Below are 23,454 nucleotides of genomic sequence, written 5' to 3' on the forward strand. Positions count from 1 at the left end.
AGTACCTGGCTCAATACTATTTTGATTGCATTTAGTATAGCTACCGAGTTATTCAATAAAATGTATCTGTACAGCGCCACCTGCTGTTTGCTCTTTTCCTTGTTTTTGTCCACCTCACGGAGCTGGTCGCACGCGTTCAGTCACCAGCCATATCATCTTAGAAGCTGTGACAGCTACAAGGAAAGAGCTACAGCATGAAGGACACACCCCCATGAAAGGACTCGCCCTCCGAGTTGCCAACCTGAAATAAATCTAGCAAAAGAATTGGAGCAATCAATGGGGAGAACCAGGTACCTTGGTTGTCATACTATATGATTTTTTTGCATCATTTATGGCCCAGCCCCTTTAAGTATAGAGCTAAAAATTTGGAACAGAAAAAGTACGGATGTAACAGTGCTGGAAATGTCATTGAACCATGAAGTAGCTCCACCAGCAGTTCTATGGAAAACCTAATGGCAGCATCAGCTCTGCTACAGTATATCTAACAAACTCAGCTGTGCTACACCTGTATGTATTTAGAGAGAGACTGAAAATACCCATTTTTTCAGATGGACCTGATAAATGGCCGTATCGTTTTTTTGTTTTTTTAATACTGTAAAGTTGTAGGTCATCAATATGGCAGAACCTTTAACCCCCCCCCCCCCATGGTAGTAACCGCCCTCTAGGGTATTATAAATTCACAGACGTATTTCTTTAAGCTACGGCAAACTTCATCCACCCATTTTCCTTGGGAGGCCTGTGTCAGAAGAGCGCAGTTTTTGCGCTTGCCTCCATTCGGCGACCGCTCCCAATTAAAATAATTAATAGCAATTCCATTGACGTCCACAAATTTCCCCTCATTGACCATATCATTGATGCCCAACCAAAAGTCCCCGGCACCCGGCAGACTCTTCTTTCCATATTCGCGGAGGGAGGCGTTCTCGTCGGCGTCTCTCGGTGTTGCCAAGGTGCCCCCTTTGGCTATGCAGTCCTCGTTGGCTTCGTGAAAATGCTTGGTTTCCTCAAAGGCCAGGAAGCATTTTTTATGGATTTTTGTACCCCGCAGGCAGACTGCAAATAAAGGAGGCTGATGTCATTTATCATGATACTGGGTGACGGCATCCGTAAAATCTAATTTCATTCCATACGTAAAAAAACGCATTGTTTTATGAGCCTTAAAATTGAAGCAAACACTAAAATAATCACAAAACATATTTCAAAGCCACGGAGGAGATCGAGGCTGAAAAGTCTCGAAATAATATCGGGACTTAACCCTAAATACTAGATGTCGGATTTCAGGCAGCACTTGCCTATGTGATCCTGCACATTGACATACATATACAATGCCTAACGAGGAGCAGTTTGGTCCCTATGGAAACCACATCATAAAATACATTTGTATTTCTGTAGCACAGTATGTTTATGAGATGTAAAAAATAATACAATAGCACTGAAATCTGATTTAAGGGGTAGCTCCTGGCAAATTCTGCATTCCTTAAAGGAGTTGTCCCATGAAAAATATTCTACAATTTTCAAATCCGCACCTGGATCTGAACACTTTTGTAATTTTATGTAATTAAAAATTTTGTATAGCTACTGAGTTATTCAATAAAATGTTTCTGCATAGCGCCACCGGCGGTTTGTTCTTTGTCCTGCTCACTGAGATGGCCGCACATGCTCAGTTTCATCCTTCAACTGCCTCCTGAGCTGTGATAGGGAGAGCATGGACACGCCTCCTGAGCTGTGATAGGGAGAGCATGGACACGCCTCCTGAGCTGTGATAGGGAGAGCATGGACACGCCTCCTGAGCTGTGATAGAGAGAGCTGAGTCATGCCCCCTTATCTATAGCAGAGAAGACACTCCCCTTGAGCTGTCAGCTTGATATAAATCTAGCAGAGCAATAAATGTGGAGATCTCTGGATCCATGTGAGGTACAGGGCTGGTTCTAGCTTTGTTAGAAAGAGGTTGTCATGTACTTTATGTACGTTTTTTCATTTTGTTTATATTAATCATGGGATAACCCCTTTAATATAAACAAACTGCATGCTGTAAGCTCAGGGGTTGTGCTTCTTTTTCAAACAACCATCCATTTCTGGAGAAGGATGCAGCTCTGACAGCTACCTCCTGGTAGTCCTCTTAGCTGGTCAACCAAGTAGGACACATCTGCTGTACACCAGAATACGGTGCTTTCAAACAGTGGGAGCATCGGTGGGTGGATTGCCACTGTGAATAAACATTGCAGCCACTACCCCTCCCATCCTCCGCTCAGCTCCTCCTGGGCCACAGGACATCATCATGCCAGCAAGGAGGAGCGGCAGATGGCCTGATTAGGTAGGTGACCTGAGCATAATAATCATGATGTAGGTATTTCTGGATTTGTGTGGGGTAAGTATTTTGAAGGCCTGTTTTTGCTCTTGTCCTATATGGGGCAATGTGGTGAATTTGGTAAATATGCTGAGCTCCTAATCAAGGGGCGTCATATTGTCGTTTCTATCTATGTATCCGGGGCACTGTCGGGTCGGAGTTTATAACTTGTAGAACTTCCAGTGACGGTGCAGAATCTGTGCTGTCTACAAGTGTTATTTTTGGCTTACAGACTAAATAATTATTGGTTTCATGCACCGTGGGACCTAGGAAACGTCACTGTGTGATGGCAGCGCCAATGTTCAGCATCAGATTGAGAAAGGGTATGAAGGTTGCAATTAAAATGATATTTGGGAGGTGAGATAACCAGAGACTGGTACATAATGGACATTTTATAACAGCACTGCCCAGACGATATGCCAGGAGGTGGCTGGAGTTCTAGATACCTTGTAAGACTGAGTTTAATTAGTATACTGTGTGTAGATAGATAGATATTAGATAGATAGATATGAGATAGATAGATAGATAAATAGATATGAGATAGATAGATAGATAGATAGATAATAGACAGATATGAGATAGAAGAATAAATAGATAGATAAAAAAGAAGCAGCATGGTGAGAACAATCTCAAATTCATGATCGTGGACCATGTTCCTGTAACACGCAGGGGAGGGAATCACATCCTCTCTTTAAAAAAAACGTGAGTTACGGTAGAATGGGTTTTCACATTGAATTCTCTAAAACCTAATGGTGTGAATGTGGCCTACAAACCTGGGTTCTTATACTAATAGGATTGCGGTTTGTGTTTTTCCTCTGCGGTTCCCTGTATCTCTACCACATCTGAATGGGAGTCAGTATCTATATAAAAGGGGCCCGATTATGATAATAATACGTTGTATTGTTTTATTTATTGCAGACACAGAACAAATCAAGCAAGTTGGACATTCAACCGGCGTTAACCCTTCGTGCAAAAAATGGCTGAATTAATACTATTATTTTTCTCGGTTTATATAACTTTCTTCTTTGCAATATTCCTTGGCAACCCCAAAATATTTACAGGGGACACAATGGAGTTATATCTAGAACTCGCACGCACTATATTTGCCTGACATTATGTATATCTATAGGAGGGATAATTTGTTCTGCCACGGTGTTCGATGTATGTGAACCATATATCGAGCGGTGTTCAGACTTCACGGTGTGCGGTTGTAATGCACGTGATGGTGGGACGTACCGCACCTGGTCCCCTTATTTTAACAGGTCACTCATAATAGGCATTGGACGCGTGGTTGATGACAGGCGAACTGCCGATTATATACCACGGTTAGGTTGTGGGTTTCCATGAGGATGTGGCGTTTGTTTATAGTTACCATGGTAGAACGATAACACGTGGATCAGCTGATAACTCACATCATCTGAATAGACATGTGACTGCACTGCGCATCAAACGTGACGCCGCAGTGTATGTTCTCTTGTCACGTGACTTGATACTAGCTCCTTGGAGATTGCGCAGAACATTGATTAAAGGGGTTATCCTGGCCCCAGCCAGAATCCAGGAAGTGAACGGCGCGCTGGCAGCAGGTAAGTATGAAAAGGCGAAGTGGGATAACCCCTTTAACTCCGGCTGATGTCCGTATGTTTATAATCTTAATTTATATGATATCATGCACATGGGTACACATTATTTCACTAATAACTTATTATCTATTTGTACAATTTTTAATATTGTGGAATCATGTTTTTGAGGTATATATGAACACGTATTAATGATAATATATATTGGACTATATAATGAATTACTATGCACAGATTATTTGTTCTTTTTGTATATACATTTGCTATGCACTTTATCAATTATGTATGCGCTTTAATTGAACTTGAGATATATATGTTTGGCATATGGCACTTTTTGTATTGCTTGAAAAAAGTCCCAGCAAGTGGACTGAAAAGCTGCATGGGTGAATGAAGGACAGATTTCTTTCACCATATGGAAGTGCAGTGGAACTTTTTCTTTATTGTAGGTAGATAGATAGATATGAGAGATAGATAGATAGATAGATATGAGAGATAGATAGATAGATACAGGAGTCCTAGGAGTAAGCAGCACTAAACATGAGCTCCTGAGTTTCCACCAATTTATACCTTGTAATGAGCAATCTGTAAGACAAAACATGGAAAATACTGACTCAATGGATGACAGAAACAAGGAGGACTAAATATCTAAGGACAAAAAAGGATAAAAACAGGATTTTATTGATCAGACAAGAACTCTACCTATAACACAGACTACAAGCAACAGGGAGCATCAGACAGAGCGAGCATCTGAAAGCATCTAAAGGTAAGTGCACTCAGCTCCATCACCTAATAGTCCTAGAGAGCACACCCCATAGAAGTAAAGAATATGGAGAGCCTCCAGAAAATGGAAAACTACAATTTAGAAAATGATAATTTAGAAAAAGAAAGCTCCAAGAATGTAACTGACCATAGGAGAGAGCTGGAGACTGTAGCCTCAGACAGCAGGGGGTCAGACACCCAGGAGATCACATACTGTGAAGGCCAGAGAAGCAATCAAGCGAGAAGAGCCATAAAACATGCCAAAATTAGAGAGAGACCAGAAACCCTTTTCAGGGATTTTACCTTAAATGAAGAAGAAAATAGAAAAACTAATGTGCTTTTCTATAGCGAGCCGCCCACCGCCTGGCACACAGCCCTGTGCAGGCATTATAAGAATATCACCAGGTGTGGCATCAACAAGGGCCGACAGATCAGGGTAAAAGACCCACAAAATTACAATGATGTCACACTCTCCATCAACGTGTACAATAATGGCACCATAGTCATCCAGGGCACTGAGGACAACCTCAGCCAGTTTGAAGATATCCTCCCTCATATTAAAGTCCAGGCACAAACCTACAGAGACAACCACCAGAGACCTCCTTACCCCTAGAGAGAAAACCACCAGAGACCCCCCTTCAGCCCCATGTCCTAATTTCTCACACCCCTCCCTAGAGATCCTCAAAGATTGCTGATCTCTGCTAGAAAGAGACTTTATACACTTTAAAGAGAAGCTTCAAAGAAATTCTGGTGACAAAAATGTAAATGACCAAGTAGCGGAAGAGATAACCAGACTGAAGTGTGAACAGGCCTCAGCCCTGCAGGAAATAAGAGGTAAATTACAAGAACTGCAGCAAGAAAACACAAAACTGAGACCAGAGATAGACAAATCAGACTTATCCCCTAATCAAGGAGAGGAACCCAGGGAAAGAAGGGTGTGAGAACCAAATGAAAGCCAGCAGCCATGACACCAATATATCAACTAACTGCTAAATGGAAATAACAGAAAATGAGAGCAAAGCAAAGAACAGTAGAGTAATAAAAGGGGGGCCAGAGCTGACAACCCCAAGTACACAACCACAACAGACCCCAATAACAGAGCCAACCATTACCAGAACCCCAACACAGCAGCTTCCTGCAAGAAGCCCGAGCAGCAGGCCGGACATGAACATGAGACAACACAGGAGCAGTAAGTCACCATGCTCGATACTGTTCTGATTATAGACTCCAATGGTAAATACTTGAACACAAAGCGACTTTTTCCAGAAAAAAAAGTCAGTAAAATCTGCTGCTCTACTATCGAACAAGCAACAGCCATCATCAATAATCCATATTTCACCAAACCCAACCACATTATCACATACACACAGGCACCAAAACCTCCAGGACCAACTTATAGCAGGACAACTGAGCCAGCTAGCAGGGACCGCACAACAGAAGTTCCCCAGCTGTAAAATCATCCCATCATCTCTGCTCCCAAGAAAGGACATCCCTGAACACATCATCCAGAGCATCAACACAGAGCTGGCAGCTAAAATCAGCGCCAAGCCAGACATCACCCTGGCACAGCACCCCTCCATAAACCATCATCATCTATATGACAATAAACACCTCAATACCCAAGGAGTTAGCCTTCTAGCCAAATAATTCAAAGACCTAGTGCCAGGGGCGTAACTACAGTTCTATGGGCCCCAGGGCAAACTTTGAATTGGGGGCCCCCCTCGAGAGCCTTTGCTACCAGACCTCCCCCCCCCCCCCCCCCGCCAGCCTCTGTCCCTACCCATACCCTCCCCCCTCTGTATGAAGCCATACATAAAAAAATATAATAATACTCTAGTCACTAGAGTATTTTTTATTTATTTTTGAATGTATGGCCCACACTGGCTTCATATGAGGGATGGGGGGGGAGATGAATGATGATCAGTGGTGCCGTGCGGCAGTGTGTCTGAATTCAGAAAGGGGGGGCCCGCGCCATATGAGGACAGCCAGGGGCAGCAAATAATGAGGGGGCAAAATGAAAAAGAAATAATCAGTGGGCAAAGAATTTCAAATATATAGAGGGAATGGGGGCAAAATAAAAATATAGTGAGACTCTTACTATATTTAATGTTGCCCACTCCCTCTATACATTTAGATTTTTGCCCACAGAGTTTTTCATTTTCCCCCCTCATTACTTGCTGCCCTATTATGGCCGGTCCGGGCCCTTCTGAATTCAGACACACTGCCTCACGGCACCACTGATCATCATTCATGTCCCCCCTCCGTATTAAGCTGGACGCAGGTGTGTGCCATTTTTTACATTTAAAAAAAAGTCTACCCACTCTTGGCTCTCCTCACTTGAGGGCTGAGGCGGCCGGCAGGCTAGTCATTCCTGGCTGCTGTGATCCCGTGAGACCCGCGGAGGTCACGGGTCTCGCGCTGACAAGTAAGCGCAGCGCAGCCACTCAAAATATAAGGAGGGCCCGCCGCACGTAATACAAAACCACTTGCGGGGCCCGCTTTACTCCATCTCTCCTGGGGGGCCCTATGGGCCCCCCTGACTTAGGGGCCCGGTCGCAATTGCGACCGCTGCGACCCCTATAGCTACGCCACTGCCTAGTGCTCAACAGAGACCCCCGACCCAGACCCCACACAAGACAAAAACCTATGGAAAAGTCACCAACAACAAATAGACCTGAAACCTCATACCCTCCTCAACAAACTGGAAATGGTGACCTTTACCCAAAATATGGCCATCAGAGGCACAAACCATGGAGGAATCCACCTGCCTCACATAGAGTAATGCAGAGCAGAGACATTGAAAAGATAAAGACCCTGCTTAGCACTCTGTGCAGAGCACTGACTGGACCAAACTGCTACGGCCACCAGTCAAGAATCCAGCTTGTCCTATGCAGGGCAGCTCATTACAAGGTATACAGAGAAACAATGACATCTCTTATTGTCATCAGCTGGAACATTCAGGGCCTGAACGCTTCAGCCTTCTGATGTAAGGTGCATTGACATACAGATCCTCCTAGAAACATGGACTAAGACAGAGAATAAATCCCTGGTGCCCACCTGATACAGGGAGATCTCTGTCCCTGCTCTGAAAAACAAAGCGTCAAGCTGGGCCGGAGCTCAGGAGGAATATTAGTCTGGTATAAGGAGGAGCTCTATGAGCAGATCAGACCAGTGAAGAGAGGAGACAGCCATATCTGAGTAAGGATCGGCCGCTCCATCCTCACCTCTCAGGCTGACGTCTATCCATGTGACGCATACATAGCTCCACCAGAGTCTATATACTTCCATCCTGACAGCTTTGATATCCTACAGAAGGAAGCCGCCCATTTCCAGGGGCTGGGCAATGTTCTCATCTTTGGAGACCTCAATGCAAGAACAGGGAGGGAGAGAGACTACCTGACAACTGATGGAAATGTCTATATATTCGGAGCAGACACTGACTGTGACAGCTCAGTGCACACCGAGAGGAACAGCTTAGACAGCATAGTAAAAAAAAGTGGCAGAAAATTGCTGAACTTATGTCGAAGCCTTGGACTTCATATTCTCAATGGCCGCACACACTTTCTCCAGGTTCACAGAAGCACCTCAAACAGCGCCTGGCGAGCAGAACTGGGCAGATTCCCACTTTACTTTGCTGTCCAGAAGAGGGTGCTACTATTCAGAGCCCATCTGCATAGCAGCAGTCCCAGCTCCTGCCATCACAAAGCCTTGCTACATCAAGAAGCCCCATAAAAACAAAGCACCCTGCAACAAGTCACCCAAAACCAGCCTGCCCAAGCCAACACACAATACAGCCTGGCAAAGGGGGAAATCCAGAGGATGATACACAAGGGTAAAGAGTATATCAGGGTCTGGAGGAACGACATACGAACATCACAGAAGCTGACAGTTTACCAGAGCCTACAGAACATATCCTGAGCCGGTACAGACTGAGCGCCCACAGCCTGCTCATTGAATCCGTCACCGACAGAGGTACAAGCCCAGGGAGAGTAGACTGTGCCAGCAGTGCGACCAGGAGGCCGTGGAGGATGAGGCTCATTTCCTGCTGCGGTGCCCCAAATACTCAGCAGTGAGGGAGACTCACTTCAGGAGACTGTCTGATCTCTGCCCAGACTTCACCTCCATGGAGGAGGAGGAGAGACTCTCCATACTGCTGGGGGAAGAGGAGAACACAGCGGCCATAGCAGCACAATATATTACTGCCTGCCATAGACTGAGAGGAGCCTGATATACCATGGACTCCTATATCCCCACCCTGGACGTGTCCCCATCCCCAACCCTACCCAATTATTTCCCACTTGCTTTGGCAATGCTAAAATGTATTTAGTCCTGCCAATAAAGCTGATTTGATTTGATTTGAGATATGAGATAGATATGAAATACAGTAGATAAATAAAGAGATATGAGAGAGATAGATAGATATAGACCAAGGGATTGTTTATGTAGTTCACTAATATACAATTGTAGGAATTACCAATATGGCTCTATGTTGAACACTATGGCACTATGTGGGCACAGTATTGCAGGACGTGGCACTGTATGGCTATGTGGGCACATTATGGCACTTTGGATACTGATTGGCAGATTTACTAATCAAAATGCACCAGAGTTCCGGTTTAATATGAGATGTTTGCGCCTCTCTAGACCAGGGGGCATGGCCGTGTAACCCGCAGAGAAGCTACACTCCCCCTGCATGCAGAGCCTGCCACAGTGTCCAGGTGCTGTGTGTCAGCAAGAGGGAACCAAAGATCAGAAGACAGCTGGGGTTTGAGCCTGTACAGTGACAGGTCCTCTATGTAGTAGACAGAGTCTGGTGTGTGTCCTGGACAGGGACAGGTGTCTGCAGACCTAGGTCGAGAAAGCTAGTCACCAAGTGTGTCCTGCTCAATTCAGAGAGAAAGAACATTGCAGAGCCAGACCACAACCTGTGTACCAGCCCCACAAAAGAGGAGTCGATTGCAGGAGCGGAGCAGCGTGATATCAATCCAAGCACTGAATTAAAAAAATCAATGAGTCCAAGTCGCTGCTGCTTCTCCCTGTACACGGATAAAAAACAACCGGTGTTGGGGGTGAGCAGCCAATGGCAGGTGGGGACTGGGACGAGCCTCTCTAGCGTCACCCGCTCGTCCCCATCCCCGCCTGCCATTGGCTGCTCTCCCCCCCCCCCCCCCCGACACCGGATGTTTTCATCAGTGTACAGGGAGAAGCAGGAGCGCCGCAGGGAACGTGTTAAGTGTATTCCCATGGAGAGGCCCGGAACATAGGGGAGGGGGACTGTTGTAGATACTGGATAACCCCTTTAAATTAGAAGGGCACCTGGTGTATGGAGCGCTGAACTGTATCCTGGAGTATGGATGTTTGTAGACATTTGCCCCTATTGCTACTGTGCAAAGCCATCGACTCCCTACTTTATTGCACTTTGAAGGGTTAAGGGGGTTCTTCAATGACTAAGGTAAAAAAAATTGACATCCTATAGTACACGACAGTCTCTATCTAACAAAGCTAGAACCAGCCCTGTACCTCACATGGATCCAGAGATTTCCCCATTCATTGCTCTGCTAGATTTATATCAATCTGAGCTCAAGGGGAGTGTCTTCTCTGCTGCAGCTAAGGGGGCGTGTCTCAGCTCATCCTATCATAGCTAAGGGGGCATGTCTCAGCTCATCCTATCATAGCTAAGGGGTCGTGTCTCAGCTCATCCTATCATAGCTAAGGGGGCGTGTCCATGCTCTGCCTATCACAGCTCAGGAGGCAGTTGAAGTATGAAACTGAGCATGTGCGGCCATCTCAATGAGCAGGACAAAGAAATAAGAAAAAAACAGCAGGTGGCGCTATACAGATACATTTTATTGAATAACTCAGTGGCTATGCTATATTTTTAATTACTTGCAATTACAAATGTGTTCAGATCCAGGTGCTGGTTTGAAAACTGTAGAATATCTGTTATGGAACAACCCCTTTAACTTGAACTATGATTTTTGCTGTTGTGTGTACTTTTACTGTTTTGTATTGTTGAACTGCATTCTATATGCTTATTCTAATATATCCTGTTCTTTTGCACTGTTATTGCCCTGTATCTGCACTGCACTGTGGAAAGGGTTAATGCACAGCCAGGTAATACTAGAGATGAGCAAAGTTTCGAAGAATTCGATTCGGCAGCTTCACCGACGTTTGAGAAGAAATGTGTCACTCAGGTCTAGTGTGAAGCTACAAGTCCCAGTATACCAGGAAAGATACAGACATGGACGCTCAGGCTCATATAGACTGGGAGAACGCATTTACCTGTTTGCAATGCCTGCATTTCCTTCAAGGAGTTCACCTCACGCCACAACTTGTCAATCTGTGATTTCAGGTCTCCATCTTTTTCTTCACACAATGAGAACATGAGAAAGAAAAAAAGGAGAACATGTAACACAGACAATTATAAATCCAAGGTCCCCTAGAAAGTAAAGAGCCAACCTGATCTTTTGTACACTTCATCATATGGACCCTATGGAGAAACATTTATTTTTATTTCCTTTTCACTTTTAGACTTTTTCTCAATTTTAGTATGCCAGAAGCTATCTGTAGCCTCCGTGAGGTTCATGAGTTGTAACAAGGCCTGAGCTCAGTTCCACTGAAGTCAATGGAGACCTGTCAACACGGTCAATGATCTCCCAGCCAAAAGCCACAGGGGCATGGCACTCAGAAGGGTTCAGCAATCATCAAAGCTGTCTTCTTCTAACAGGTCTCTGTCATGCCAACCTTCACTTTAAAGCCCTGGCCAAGGTTCCCTCATGAGGTTTCCAATACGGCATTGAGTTAGAAGTAACTAGTTTATTTTATTGCACTCATCCAAAATAATCGAACATTTTTATATCTGCCATTCCTTAGAAACTGAACATCTTATTCCTTTATGAGGCCTTCGAAGCACCAAGGAGCGGGCCCGAACCCTATAAAAGCCCCAGAGCTCCTCCCCCCTCAGTCACTTGCCTCATCACCTTGATTGACAGTGCCAGGCATCTCATCTGGCTCTGTTATCTCGTGCCTGTGCCACAGTTTCCACTATCAGCACATGTTCAGTACATCTGCCTTTGCTTCCCCAGTACCACAGACTACTGCGCATGCGCTAATAGAGGATGCCTGGCCCTGTCAATCAAGGGGCTGTAGGCAGTGGCGGTAAGTGAGGGTGGAGAAACCCTGGGGCTTAAAGAGACTCAGGCCTGCCCCTCGGTGCTCTGAACACCTCATTACCACAATAATAAGATGTTTATTATCTCTGAAACAGCGCAACAGCGGATCATACGACAGATATCATTTTACTCAGTAGGATCAACCCTACCAGCCATTATGTCTGGTTTAATAAGGTTCTCTTTAAAGCGATTATAATATATTACTTTCTTCTAGAAACAGCACCATATCTGTCCATGGATTAAGTCTGAAGCTGGAGTTCAGGTACGTGGAAGTAATACCAGACACAACCTGTGTTGTTTTTGGAAGAATGCAGCCATGTTTGTCCAATCGTGTACAACTTGACAGAGTGAATTCCCATTTTTATGTTTTTATTTTTTTACTCCTTTTTTACAACTGTGGGGTTGTGCAGGGATTTTTATATTGAAGACCTGCACCCGGCACCCCTCACCGATCAGCTGCTTGAAGAGGAGGTGCTCCATGCCAGCGCTGCTTCCTCTTCATTACACTGACCATTGTCTTGGAAGTGAGTGTAATTAAAAGTACTTGAATGTAGCTGCCGGTGCAGGTCTTCAATACAGAACCCCTGCACAACCCCTTCAATAAAAGGTGGACAACCCCTTGGTCAATTTACATAGGCCAATTATTGGCCAGTTGTCAGGAACGAGCGTGCATATGAACATTAGGTTCCTAATAGTTGGCTCGATTAGCTCCTCGAGTAAATAATTGCCCTATGTAAATAATTGCTGGGTGTCGGACCCCCGCTAATCAGATATTGATGACCTATCCTGAACATTGGTCATCAATATAAAACCCCTGCACAACCCCTTTAAGTAAAGGTCTATCCTCAGGATAAGGCCTCATGCACACGGCTGTTGCCCGGCTGTGGCCGTATTACGGTCTGCAATTTGGAGCTGCGGTGCGGAACGGAGCCATGGAACCCCACGGAAGCACTACGGAGTGCCTCCATGGTGTTTCTGTCCGTGTTCTATTTTTTTGAAGTGCGGACGGATCACAGCAATTTGCGGTCCCCAATGCATGGAACGGCCGCACAACGGCCGTGTGCATGAGGCCCAAGCCATCTCTAGGACACCCCACCAATCAGCTAGTGATACCCCATCATGAGGATAGGCTATCACTTAATAAAAGGTGGACAAACTCTGACATGGAACAGTCTACCTTCTTATAATGTATTTTCCAAATACATTAGGAAGAGCCTTGTATTAACTTTCTCTACATAATAAATGCCATTTGCTCAAGTGAGACACACTTGAGCAAATGGCATTTATTATGTAGAGAAAGTTAATACAAGGCTCTTCCTAATGTATTTGGATTGTCCATATTTCTTCCTTTGCTGGCTGGATTCATTTTTCCATCACATTATACACTGATCATATCCAGGGGTTACGACCACCCTGCAATACATCAGCGGTGGTCGCGCTTGCACACTATAGTAAAAGGCGCAGGCCTCTCTGGTGGCCAGGACCATGGGGGCGCACATACAGTAGGCATGCATGCGCAGCAGCTCCTGTCCACCTTGTATCTGTGCTGCAGCCTTTGTCGAAACCCCTGGATATGAGCAGTGTATAATGTGATGGGAAAATGAATCCAGCCGGCAAAGGAGGCAATATGGACAATCCATTAGACAGTGCCTTGTATTAACTTTCTCTACATGATAAATGCCACTTGCTGAGACAGCGCCTCTAAATACAGTACTCCAATACAAAGATGGGTCAGATCCGGAACGGTGAGTTTTTGTGATGACTCAGATCACATAATGCAGTAGATTTCCTTAAAACAACACATTAAAAAAATATAACGTTAGCTGTGCAAATCAACAAACTCAGCTCTGCAGCATCTACGGTACGTTTTTCAGTGAAGACCTCAGCGCTCACTTGGTAGAACTTTTTTGTAAACGGTGCATTCATTTTGAAGAAGTCAAATATTTTCCTTCCTCCTGAGCGGAGCAGCATTTCAATAACTCACGGATAATTTTTACATATTTGACTCTTTTCATGACTGTTTCCATAAAGTCCACATCACATTTCCTGTTTGAGCTTGGTAAACACCACAATGTACTCCGTGTACTTGTAGGGTCTGTTCATAGGCGAATTATCACTGGGGTGTGTTAGTGGAATTACTGGACCCAGACAACTCAAAATAAATAAAAAATCAAAATAAATATATATATATAACAGTACAGACCAAAAGTTTGGACACACCTTCTCATTCAAAGAGTTTTCTTTATTTTCATGACTATGAAAATTGTAGATTCACACTGAAGGCATCAAAACTATGAATTAACACATGTGTAATTATATACATAACAAACAAGTGTGAAACAACTGAAAATATGTCATATTCTAGGTTTTTTAAAATAGCCACCTTTTGCTTTGATTACTGCTTTGCACACTCTTGGCATTCTCTTGATGAGCTTAAAGAGGTAGTCACCTGAAATGGTCTTCCAACAGTCTTGAAGGAGTTCCCAGAGATGCTTCGCACTTGTTGGCCCTTTTGCCTTCACTCTGCGGTCCAGCTCACCCCAAACCATCTCGATTGGGTTCAGGTCCGGTGACTGTGGAGGCCAGGTCATCTGGCGCAGCACCCAATCACTCTCCTTCATGGTCAAATAGCCCTTACTTTCAAAGTTTTCCCACTTTTTCAGACTGACTGACTGACCTTCATTTCTTAAAGTAATGATGGCCACTTGTTTTTCTTTACTTAGCTGCTTTTTTCTTGCCATAATACAAATTCTAGCAGTCTATTCAGTAGGACTATCAGCTGTGTATCCACCTGACTTCTCCACAACTCAACTGATGGTCCCAACCCATTTATAAGGCAAGAAATCCCACTTATTAAACCTGACAGGGCACACCTGTGAAGTGAAGACCATTTCAGGTGACTACCTCTTGAAGCTCATCAAGAGAATGCCAAGAGTGTGCAAAGCAGTAATCAAAGCAAAAGGTGGCTACTTTGAAGAACCTAGAATATGACATATTTTCAGTTGTTTCACACTTTTTTATTATGTATATAATGCCACATGTGTTAATTCATAGTTTTGATGCATTCAGTGTGAATCTACAATTTTCATAGTCATGAAAATAAAGAAAACTCTTTAAATGAGAAGGTGAGTCCAAACTTTTGGTCTGTACTGTATATATATATATATATTATCCATATTATTTGCGGATCTGTGTTTTGTGTACCGCAAAATACATAAAGCTATGTGAATACAACCTAATAGTTGATTATTGGGGACCCTTTGATGTTGGAAGGGGTATGAACTAGGCCACACCTTTAAGTTTTGTCTCTTGACATACAGATCCTTAATGGGAACCTATTGCCACTCCTGATATGACTGTTGTGGTCAATACTAATTCGTAGAACTCTACATTGTGTCATACCTCTGTTATTCCTCCTAGAAACGTATGAGTAGCTTGACAGCTGGACACTACCAGTAGGGGTGAGTCCCTGTACATAGTGCTGACTGTGGAGGGGCACACCCCTTTTTGACAAGGGGATTAGTAGCACCCAGCTGTCAATTTATTCATAAATATTCTGAAGGATTAACAGAGGAACGGTTCCACACAGGTGATCCAAAATTGTTATTGCACGGGGAATACAATCATTTACTAAAACAAACAATTCAGGAGAGGTGGCAGGTCCCCTTTAAGAGTGTCAACCAATAATGCAAAATGCCTACATCATACCATATAAGGGCTAATGGGCCAAGAAACATACAAATGTTTCCCCCTCAAAATGATAAAATTTAAAGGGGACTTCTTGGACGTCTATATTGATGATCAACCTCAAGATAGGTTATTAATATCTGATCGGTGGCGGTTCGACCCCACATGGATTGCTCCTCGCTGCAAACCAAGCACAGCGCCGTACATGGAATAGTGGCTGTGCCCGGTATTGCAGCTCAGTACCATTCACTTCAATGGGGCTGAGCTGCCCATAAGCCATGAACGTGACGTCACTGGCCTAGGAAGAGGTCATAGCATTTACCGAAGCCTCTTCAAACAGCTGATTGTGGGGGAGCCGGGAGTCAGATCCCCACTGATCCTGGAATCCTAAAAAAAAAAATTAATTTTTGATATGTTGTATCACAATTATAGTTAATTCCATAGAAGTAGGTGACATGACACCTCCTTGCTGCCCTCCAGTGCTGACCAGTTCCACCTCTCTACCTCCGTCATGCTGAAATGAAGTCTTACCTTTCTCCTTAGACCTCCGATCCTTTTTGTTCTTTGACTTAGATGACTGTCCGCTGATCTGACCCAGCAGTAATATGGCTACGAATAAAAAAATTGTGAGCCCAGTCCGAGCCATGGCGGTTCCTCACTACCGTCAGTTAATCGGCTGAAGATAGTATCTTGAGCATGGAGTAAAGTTCTGTGAAGTCCTGCTCCTCCCAGAGCTGAGTGAGGCTCCTCTCCAACGGATGTGTTAAATACTTCTTTGGCCTGTGGGATGTGGTACCTCCTTGTTCTCCCTCCTGGGCCCATTTTTTATTTATTTTTTTCTATTTTTGTGAGCTCTGTTTTATACTATAAGAGGAATGAATGCACCTTTTCAGCCTCTTCCCAAACAGCAAAACACATGAGGAGCTGTTCAGTAGGGGAATGAGAGGGTGGGTAGAGTTTGGAAATGTGTTGAATATTTCCACTTTTATGAGGTCTTCAACTTCTTGAGAAAGTGACATGCATCAGGTAAACACTTACAAACCTTTATTTTTGCAGAAAGATTATTAAAGGGATACATCTCATACATCAGAAATGGGTGTTTTCTAAAGAGGTTCTCCAGGATAGGTCATCCATATGAGATTGGTGGTGGTCCAACTCCCAGCATTCCCACCGACCAGCTGTTTTTTAGGAGGCCAAGGTCCACACTGGAGCTCTGGTGAGCGCCGTGGCCTTCTCACAGTTTACCAAGCACAGTGCCATCCATTGTATAGTGGCAGTGCTTGGTAATGCAGCTCAGCCCCATTCACTTGGATGGGACTGAGCTCCGTCAAGACCACGGGACTGATGAACGTGATGTCATATGGCCTTGGAAGAGGCTCTGTGCGCTGTGGTCTCTTCATACAGCTGATTGGTGGGGGGAGGGCTGGGAGTCAGATCCCCACCAATCAGATATTGATGATCTATCCTTAGGATAGGCTATCAATATCAAAATCCCGGAGAACCCCTTAAATCCGATAGTCATAGAAAAAATTTTGAGAATGTTCTGCTGCGATTCTTTTACTTGAAAACCATTTTAAAACTTGAATCCGAAGTCGGGTTCGTTACTGGCTCGTACCTCGGTACCGAAGCCGACTTCCAGATTCAAGTTTTGAAAATGGTTTTCAAGTTTAAAAATCGAAGTCTGAAGGTATTCAATGAAGTCTCGCAAGACTTCAGAGATAACGAATTTCATCTCGACGGAGACCATACATTTGAATGCTGGACGGAGACGGATCTCTGTACAGCATTCAAACAAAGTTTTGACCGAAACGACTTTGGATCTTTAATCCGAGGCTTGCTTCGCTCAACTCTAGTGGCCACATTACAATGCCAGCCAAAGTGCTCAAATAAGACTGTCAACCGGTGTGCCTAGAGAACAGCACCAGTAGAATTGCCGCACAACATTGGCAGCAAGTGTCCCAACATATTGAAGGTGCTTCTATAACAGCCCGAGTGGCCATATTACAGTTTCTGCCTGAGTGCAAATATTAGTGTCGCCCTAGAGAACAGCACCAGCAGGAGAGCCCCATTACAGAACCAGTTTTCCAAAGCCATAGTGCCCAGAGAACAATGCTGGCCAGAGTGCCCCATAACAGAACCGTGGCAGTTGTGCAACGTGGCAGTCCGCAGGGGGAGAACACGTGAGGTTCACGGTGGGCCGAAGTGTACAAACAGTTCATCGGGTACTCACAGTTTAGCAGATGCCTCCCGGGACCAGCAGAGCAGTGAAGGGGAGAACAGCACTGGATTCTCCGGGGCACACTCTATTACAGAGGACACCGGCCAGGGGGTGATCGAGGTGCCCTTGTTGGTAATTGAGTTTCTGAGTGCTTGTGCGGCTGGGCCCCTGACTTAGGTAATGTTGTGATGCCAGCACCTTGATGGTGCAAAATGTTGAGAGTGGTAGTGGTATAAAGTTAGAAGAATGAGGCAGGTTTAACCCCAACTGGGAACTTTACTATAACCAGGTTCTTGATAACAATTTGCATCCAGTTATATAACAGTCTCTGGTATACATGCAAGTTGGATGTGATGAATCCCAGTAACAGGCTGTGCTGGTAGTAATGTGTCAGGCTAGGGTAGTTAGTTATGTACTCACAGATATTCAGCTCTTTGCCTTGCTTCAATCTCAGTAGAGCTAGTTCAAGTCTTTATCTTCTACACACAAGTGATGCAACAGAAATCTTATCTGTCCTTAGAATAACGGTGAAGTCCTTCACCTAGATACAAAGGCGCCTAGAGCCTAGAATAATGGCTTTGTCCTTTCCACAATAAACTTGACAAAATCCACTTGCTACTCCAGAAGAGTGAATGGTAGAATACAGACTTTACCTCTGCCTATTTTCCTGTCTTGACACTGAGATATAAATTGGAGTCCAAGAGAGAGCTAAGAGGAGGGGGTCCTCTCCTTCCCCCTAGCTCCTCACTCCATCTCCTTCTTCCTCCAAACTCCAACTCCCTTGACTAGGCCTAAACTGTGCTATATATACTATGGTGCTATCCCCACCTAGTGGTGGAATGTGTGTAGTGCACCTGACAGCCTGGTAACAGGGATTTCACATAAGAATAAAATACAGCATGTTATAACATATGACATAATAAACTTTTGCAGTGCCCACGTACACTAATGGGACGCTGCAGTTGCATGCCCACAGACATAGCCATGGCCACAACTCTGTTAGCACAAAACTTGACTGCATAATAAAGACCGACAGTACGTAAGATTGCCGCCATCATCATGGTGGCATGTGCAGCGGGCTGCCCCCCAGGGCCGATCGAGAATTCCAGTGTTTAGGAATGCCGAGTGATATGTTGTGGCCCTAATAGTTTGTGTCACGGTGCTCCTACCTGGATACTGTTTCTCCCTGGGATTAGGCTCCTGCAGCAACAAAGGAGTTGTCTTTGGTGGAGTAAGTAGAGTCCAGACTTAGGTAAAGTGTAACAGGTTTTGACTTGAATAATCTTGCAATAAACTTGTGTCATCCAAACAATGTTTGATCCTTCTCTTGGCTCCAGCAAGCTAAGGGTAAACTGACAGGTAAACCTGAATACTTTACTTTATCTCTCTGCTGCTGTGCTAATCTCCAGTTTCAGCTACTGTTTCTTATGAGAGTGAGGTATCCTGTGACCCATTTTGCTGAGTATGGTGTCTTCGGCACTGGTTTTCCCTCTCAGAGGTACTAAGTCATTTTATATATCAGAAATGTGCTGCTCTCTGAGCTACTTTCCCAAAGCTCTTGCAGCAGTGAGGGGAAAAAGCTCCCTCACCGCACTATGCTGCTTCACTCTCTCGCTCCAACTCTCAATTTTCCCCTCAACTCTCTGCAATCCCTCCTTTGGTAGGAAGCGGGTCTAGCCCACTTCTGCCCAAAAGGGGGGAGAATGGAATGGTAAATTCTATTCTATATAAAGGTACTCTCTGCCAGGTACACTGCCATCCGCTGGACAACCAGGCACATTACAGGAAAATAACTGTTTTTGCATATAACAAAATGACACTTTGCTGGTGGTGGTACAGTAGGGGGTGCAAACCAATATAAAGTTGACAAACAGGCTAGATATAGGAATGTAGGAGTGATAGTGTCCCACGTTTTTGGACTAGCCATCCCATTGAAGAACTCTGCAGTCTCTTTCCATTCAGCAAGCAATGAAATAGAAAGCAATGGAACTGAATTGCAAATTTAGATACAATGGATTTTAGGTCTCAAGTTCCTTTAAACAGCAGAATCTACCAACTAGTACATTTAAAAAAAAAATTGATGAATAACCTTTACAGACGTCTAGTGTTCCCAGTTCCGAGGAGGAAATGGCAAGACAAATCTCCGTGCCTGGCAGAGGGCAACGAGCCGCGATAAAATGTATTACACATTAAAGCAATCTCTTCTCCTCTATTCCTTTAGATATGAGATAGCTACTGAGGTTAACTGGAGCCGTAGAGGAGGCTTCATTCATAAGACGGAATAATGATTACGGGCGGCTCGACGCTCAGGATATGAAGGCGAGGGACGGTGCTCGCTTGTTGCCTAGCAACAGAAGCATAATCGCTTTCTTCCTCATCTAGGCGACAATCTAGAGACTTGTGGCCAAAAAAGATTGGCCGCAGCCCACATTAGAAAATCTCTGGTCTGAGATGTGGCGGGGATAGGGGCATCTATAGAGAAAACAGATAGAACAGGCTTCCTCGGTGCACAGTTTGGTTAAAGGGCATCTGTCAGCAGTTTTGTACCTATGACACTGGCTGACCTGTTACAAGTGCACTTGGCAGCTGAAGACATCTGTGTTGGTCCCATGTTCATATGTGTCCGCATTGCTGAGAAAAATGATGTTTTATTATATGCAAATGAGCCTCTAAGAGCAACGGGGGCGTTACCTTTACACCTAGAGGCTCTGCTCTCTCTGCAACTGCTGCTCCCTCTGCAGTTTGATTGACAGAGCCAGGTGTGATGATGTTTTCACTATCTGGTTCTGTCAATTATAGTGCAGAGGGCACAGCAGTTGCAGAGAGAGCTGAGCACCCCTTCAGTCTGGGAATTTGCAGAAATGTTTACCAAGAACCTCTCTGCCAGTTTAAGGTTCTGCAGAGAGACTAGACAAAAAGAGTACTATAACCTCCATCATTTCTGTTGTCCATATGCTGCTTTAGGGAAAGATTTGCATTGTGACCTGCTTTGGAAATGTTCCTTGTCATTGTCAGATGTACTACTACTCCCATTCTGCACATTAGTAAAAAGATATTTATTTACACCAACTGGCCTGGTAACTGACTCCACCATTCGTCGGCCATTCCACCTGCCTTCCTGCCTTGCACCCAGAACAACACTTAACACCAAGGGCACTAAAACTACCACCGGGCAGGACCCCCAACATGAGGATATGCCCCGAGGGAAGAGAGGGTGCGCCCCCCAGTCACTGCCAGAAGGGAGATTGTCACTGTGGACTGTGAGCACGACAACCACCCCGCCGGGCCACTACTACCACCTGATCCTCGCCCCCCCATTGTAGCAGGGGCTTATAGCAATGACCAGCACAAAATTGGGCACTTGAACTACCGTACGCCAGCTATGCTGTGTTGCAGTGTTGTCTTAAGTGTTGTTAAACTGCCTTAATTTCTTAGATATTGTGCTTTTGACATGTAAGTGTTATGTTTTGCACAGTCCACTGTGGGCACAGTGGCGGGCATGGCTCTGGTTACGTGGGTGGACACAGGAACATTGCACCTTAGGGACCTGAAGAAGCCAAAATATATAATGATTTGTTCTGGTGAGCCTTGCGAGTCTAGACTAGAGTGTATTTTTAGGTAGAGAGAGAGAGCTTCCAGGTGCGAGACAAGCACACTCGAGACTGACACTGCTGCTGACAACCGGAGGAGATCTGTGAGAGGATTTGGTGCCCTACCAGCATTTGTCTATGCAAAAGGCAGAGACCTTCAAAATCGAACTGAGTGGTTGGAGACCACTTGGATTGCTGCTACCACTATGATCCACATGGGACAGGAAAGACCTTTGTACCCTGCAAGCAGTTGCAGACCGCTTTCGCCATATTCCTCTAGTGTCATTGTACCATCTCAGCCTGAAAGTGTGACCAGAAACCAAGAATGTGCCCTGTTTGAGCACCTTAAATTACTCTATGAGCTTATCGGAGAGGGCACTGCCAGGTTGTTTGCCAATACCTGTAAACACTAAGCCTAGTGCCCATTAAAGACTGCAACCGGCAAGTTGTGTGTGCCAATTTTGGTAACTGCCAGTGTGCATTATTGAAACCGCCATATAATACATCAAATGTGTCCTTCTTGTGTAGGGTTCACGACACCAAATACGTCCCAATTCTCCTTCACAGTCCAGGTGTCTGAGAATAACATTAATATCCCTAATCTTTCCCTGGAACTCTCCCTGCCTACAGGCAGAGCACCTGCCCGAAAGGGGCGACCCCACTTCTCTGTGGCTAAATCCTTTATAGCCCCTGCCCTTGCCCTAAAATGGTCGTTATTTCCAAAACCAAAAATATATTTGATGAAATAATAAGTTCAAAACAAAAGGATGTTAATAAAGAAAGGTCCCAGCGCTGCGTTTCCCCAGTATTGACACTGGTTCTTCAGGGGACATTTTTGATATATAGGAGACCTGCTGGTGATAGTGCTATGCTTCCGTTCTCTAGATTGATGTCTCCTCCAAGTCCCTATGGTTAGGGAATCAGTCACAGATATGGGCTAGCAGATTAATGGCGTCAAGGTACTATTCAAACTTTGCGCCTTATATAGGTATACTCCTTTAACCCCCCCCCCCCCTTCATTTCCTGTCTGTCCTCCCACTTGTGATCTACACTAAACTATGTTTTATAGACATAAACGCCTCATCATTAATAGTATATATCATGTAGATTGCTTAAATGAGTAGTAGGAACGTCCCCCTGACAGTTTTTGGATAGACTATATGGTAAATATGTTAAACCGCCGTTCTGGAATGCAATATGTGTTCCACTGGTAAACTGGAACTGGAAATAACATATAATCTTATACGGCAAAGATTGAAAGCCGGACGAAAATCATCCGTGGAGAGCACATGCGTTCCACATCGAGCGCAACTGGAAGTAGGGATTTATTACTTCCCGTGCCTCCTCATTATTAATACAGGTATCATGGAACACATATGCGTTCCACAGCGGGCGCACCCAGAAGCATTGAATAATATCTATGAATCCACTGGGCCATCCCACAATACCAGGATGTCATCAATATATCTTCCTTAAAAGAGGATGTGGGTGGTCCAGTGGTCTATCTCTTCAGCAAAAACAATCCTGTCCTCCCACCAGCCCAGAAGCAAATTCGCATAAGTTGGCGCACATGGGCTACCCGGGTCAATACCTAGAGAGCTACGCAGTACCAAGGGATAAGCAGAGAATAGTCAGGAGAAGCTGAGGTCAAATACCAGGAGAGTAATGAAGTACAACAGGAGTCCGAAAAGAATCGTCAGGTGGAAGACGGGGTCAGAATACCAGGAGAGTAGCGCAGTACAGTAGGAGCAGGCAGAGGATCGTCAGGGAACACAGGATCAGGTAAGTATACTAGGAAACCAAAAATCGCCAGGAACCTAATTAAGAGGCAACCTGTGGCCAGCAGGCTGCCTGTTAAATACTGGCTATCTGGGGTCATGTGACGTGGCCAGTGTCACATAACCCACACTAGGGAATACAGCTCAGACCTCCCCTGATTGCTGGGGGAACTGAGGACGCCGGCCGCGCGGAGGAGACGTGTGCGGACGGTCCGTCCTGCCTCCTATCACCTAGGCTCCTGCAAAGAAACGGGGCGCCGACGGCGCTGAGGAGAGCGATCGCCTCGGCGTCCCGTGACAGGATGTCTCTCATACCCCACTCATGAGGT

At 44.9% G+C, this 23,454-nt stretch overlaps 1 protein-coding gene across 2 annotated transcripts; it reads right to left on the reverse strand.

Annotated features, from left to right (window-relative positions):
* Window positions 1-661: 661 nt before the first annotated feature.
* CLEC3A (C-type lectin domain family 3 member A) lies at window positions 662-16,185 on the reverse strand. Of its 2 annotated transcripts, none has more exons than XM_044270992.1 (3): window positions 16,071-16,185; window positions 10,963-11,040; window positions 662-1,050 (listed from the first exon to the last, which is right to left on the reverse strand). In XM_044270992.1, exons 1-3 carry the CDS (start codon window positions 16,183-16,185, stop codon window positions 662-664), a joined length of 582 nt encoding a protein of 193 aa, XP_044126927.1. The 2 variants fall into 2 exon arrangements, with proteins under 2 accessions (XP_044126927.1, XP_044126926.1); XM_044270991.1 differs by having other exon boundaries at window positions 10,963-11,046.
* Window positions 16,186-23,454: the final 7,269 nt, after the last annotated feature.

Source organism: Bufo gargarizans, chromosome 10 (genome assembly GCF_014858855.1).
Source record: "Bufo gargarizans isolate SCDJY-AF-19 chromosome 10, ASM1485885v1, whole genome shotgun sequence".
In the NCBI taxonomy this organism is placed as follows: Eukaryota; Metazoa; Chordata; class Amphibia; order Anura; family Bufonidae; genus Bufo; species Bufo gargarizans.

Coding starts and splice junctions, on each gene's coding strand:
- CLEC3A (XM_044270991.1), bottom strand. CDS start 16,185: ATGGCTCGGACTGGGCTCACAATTTTTTTATTCGTAGCCATATTACTG. Junction 11,047..16,070: donor TCGGAGGTCTAAGGAGAAAG/GTAAGACTTCAT, acceptor CATTGTGTGAAG/AAAAAGATGGAGACCTGAAA. Junction 1,051..10,962: donor AATGCAGGCATTGCAAACAG/GTAAATGCGTTC, acceptor CTTTATTTGCAG/TCTGCCTGCGGGGTACAAAA.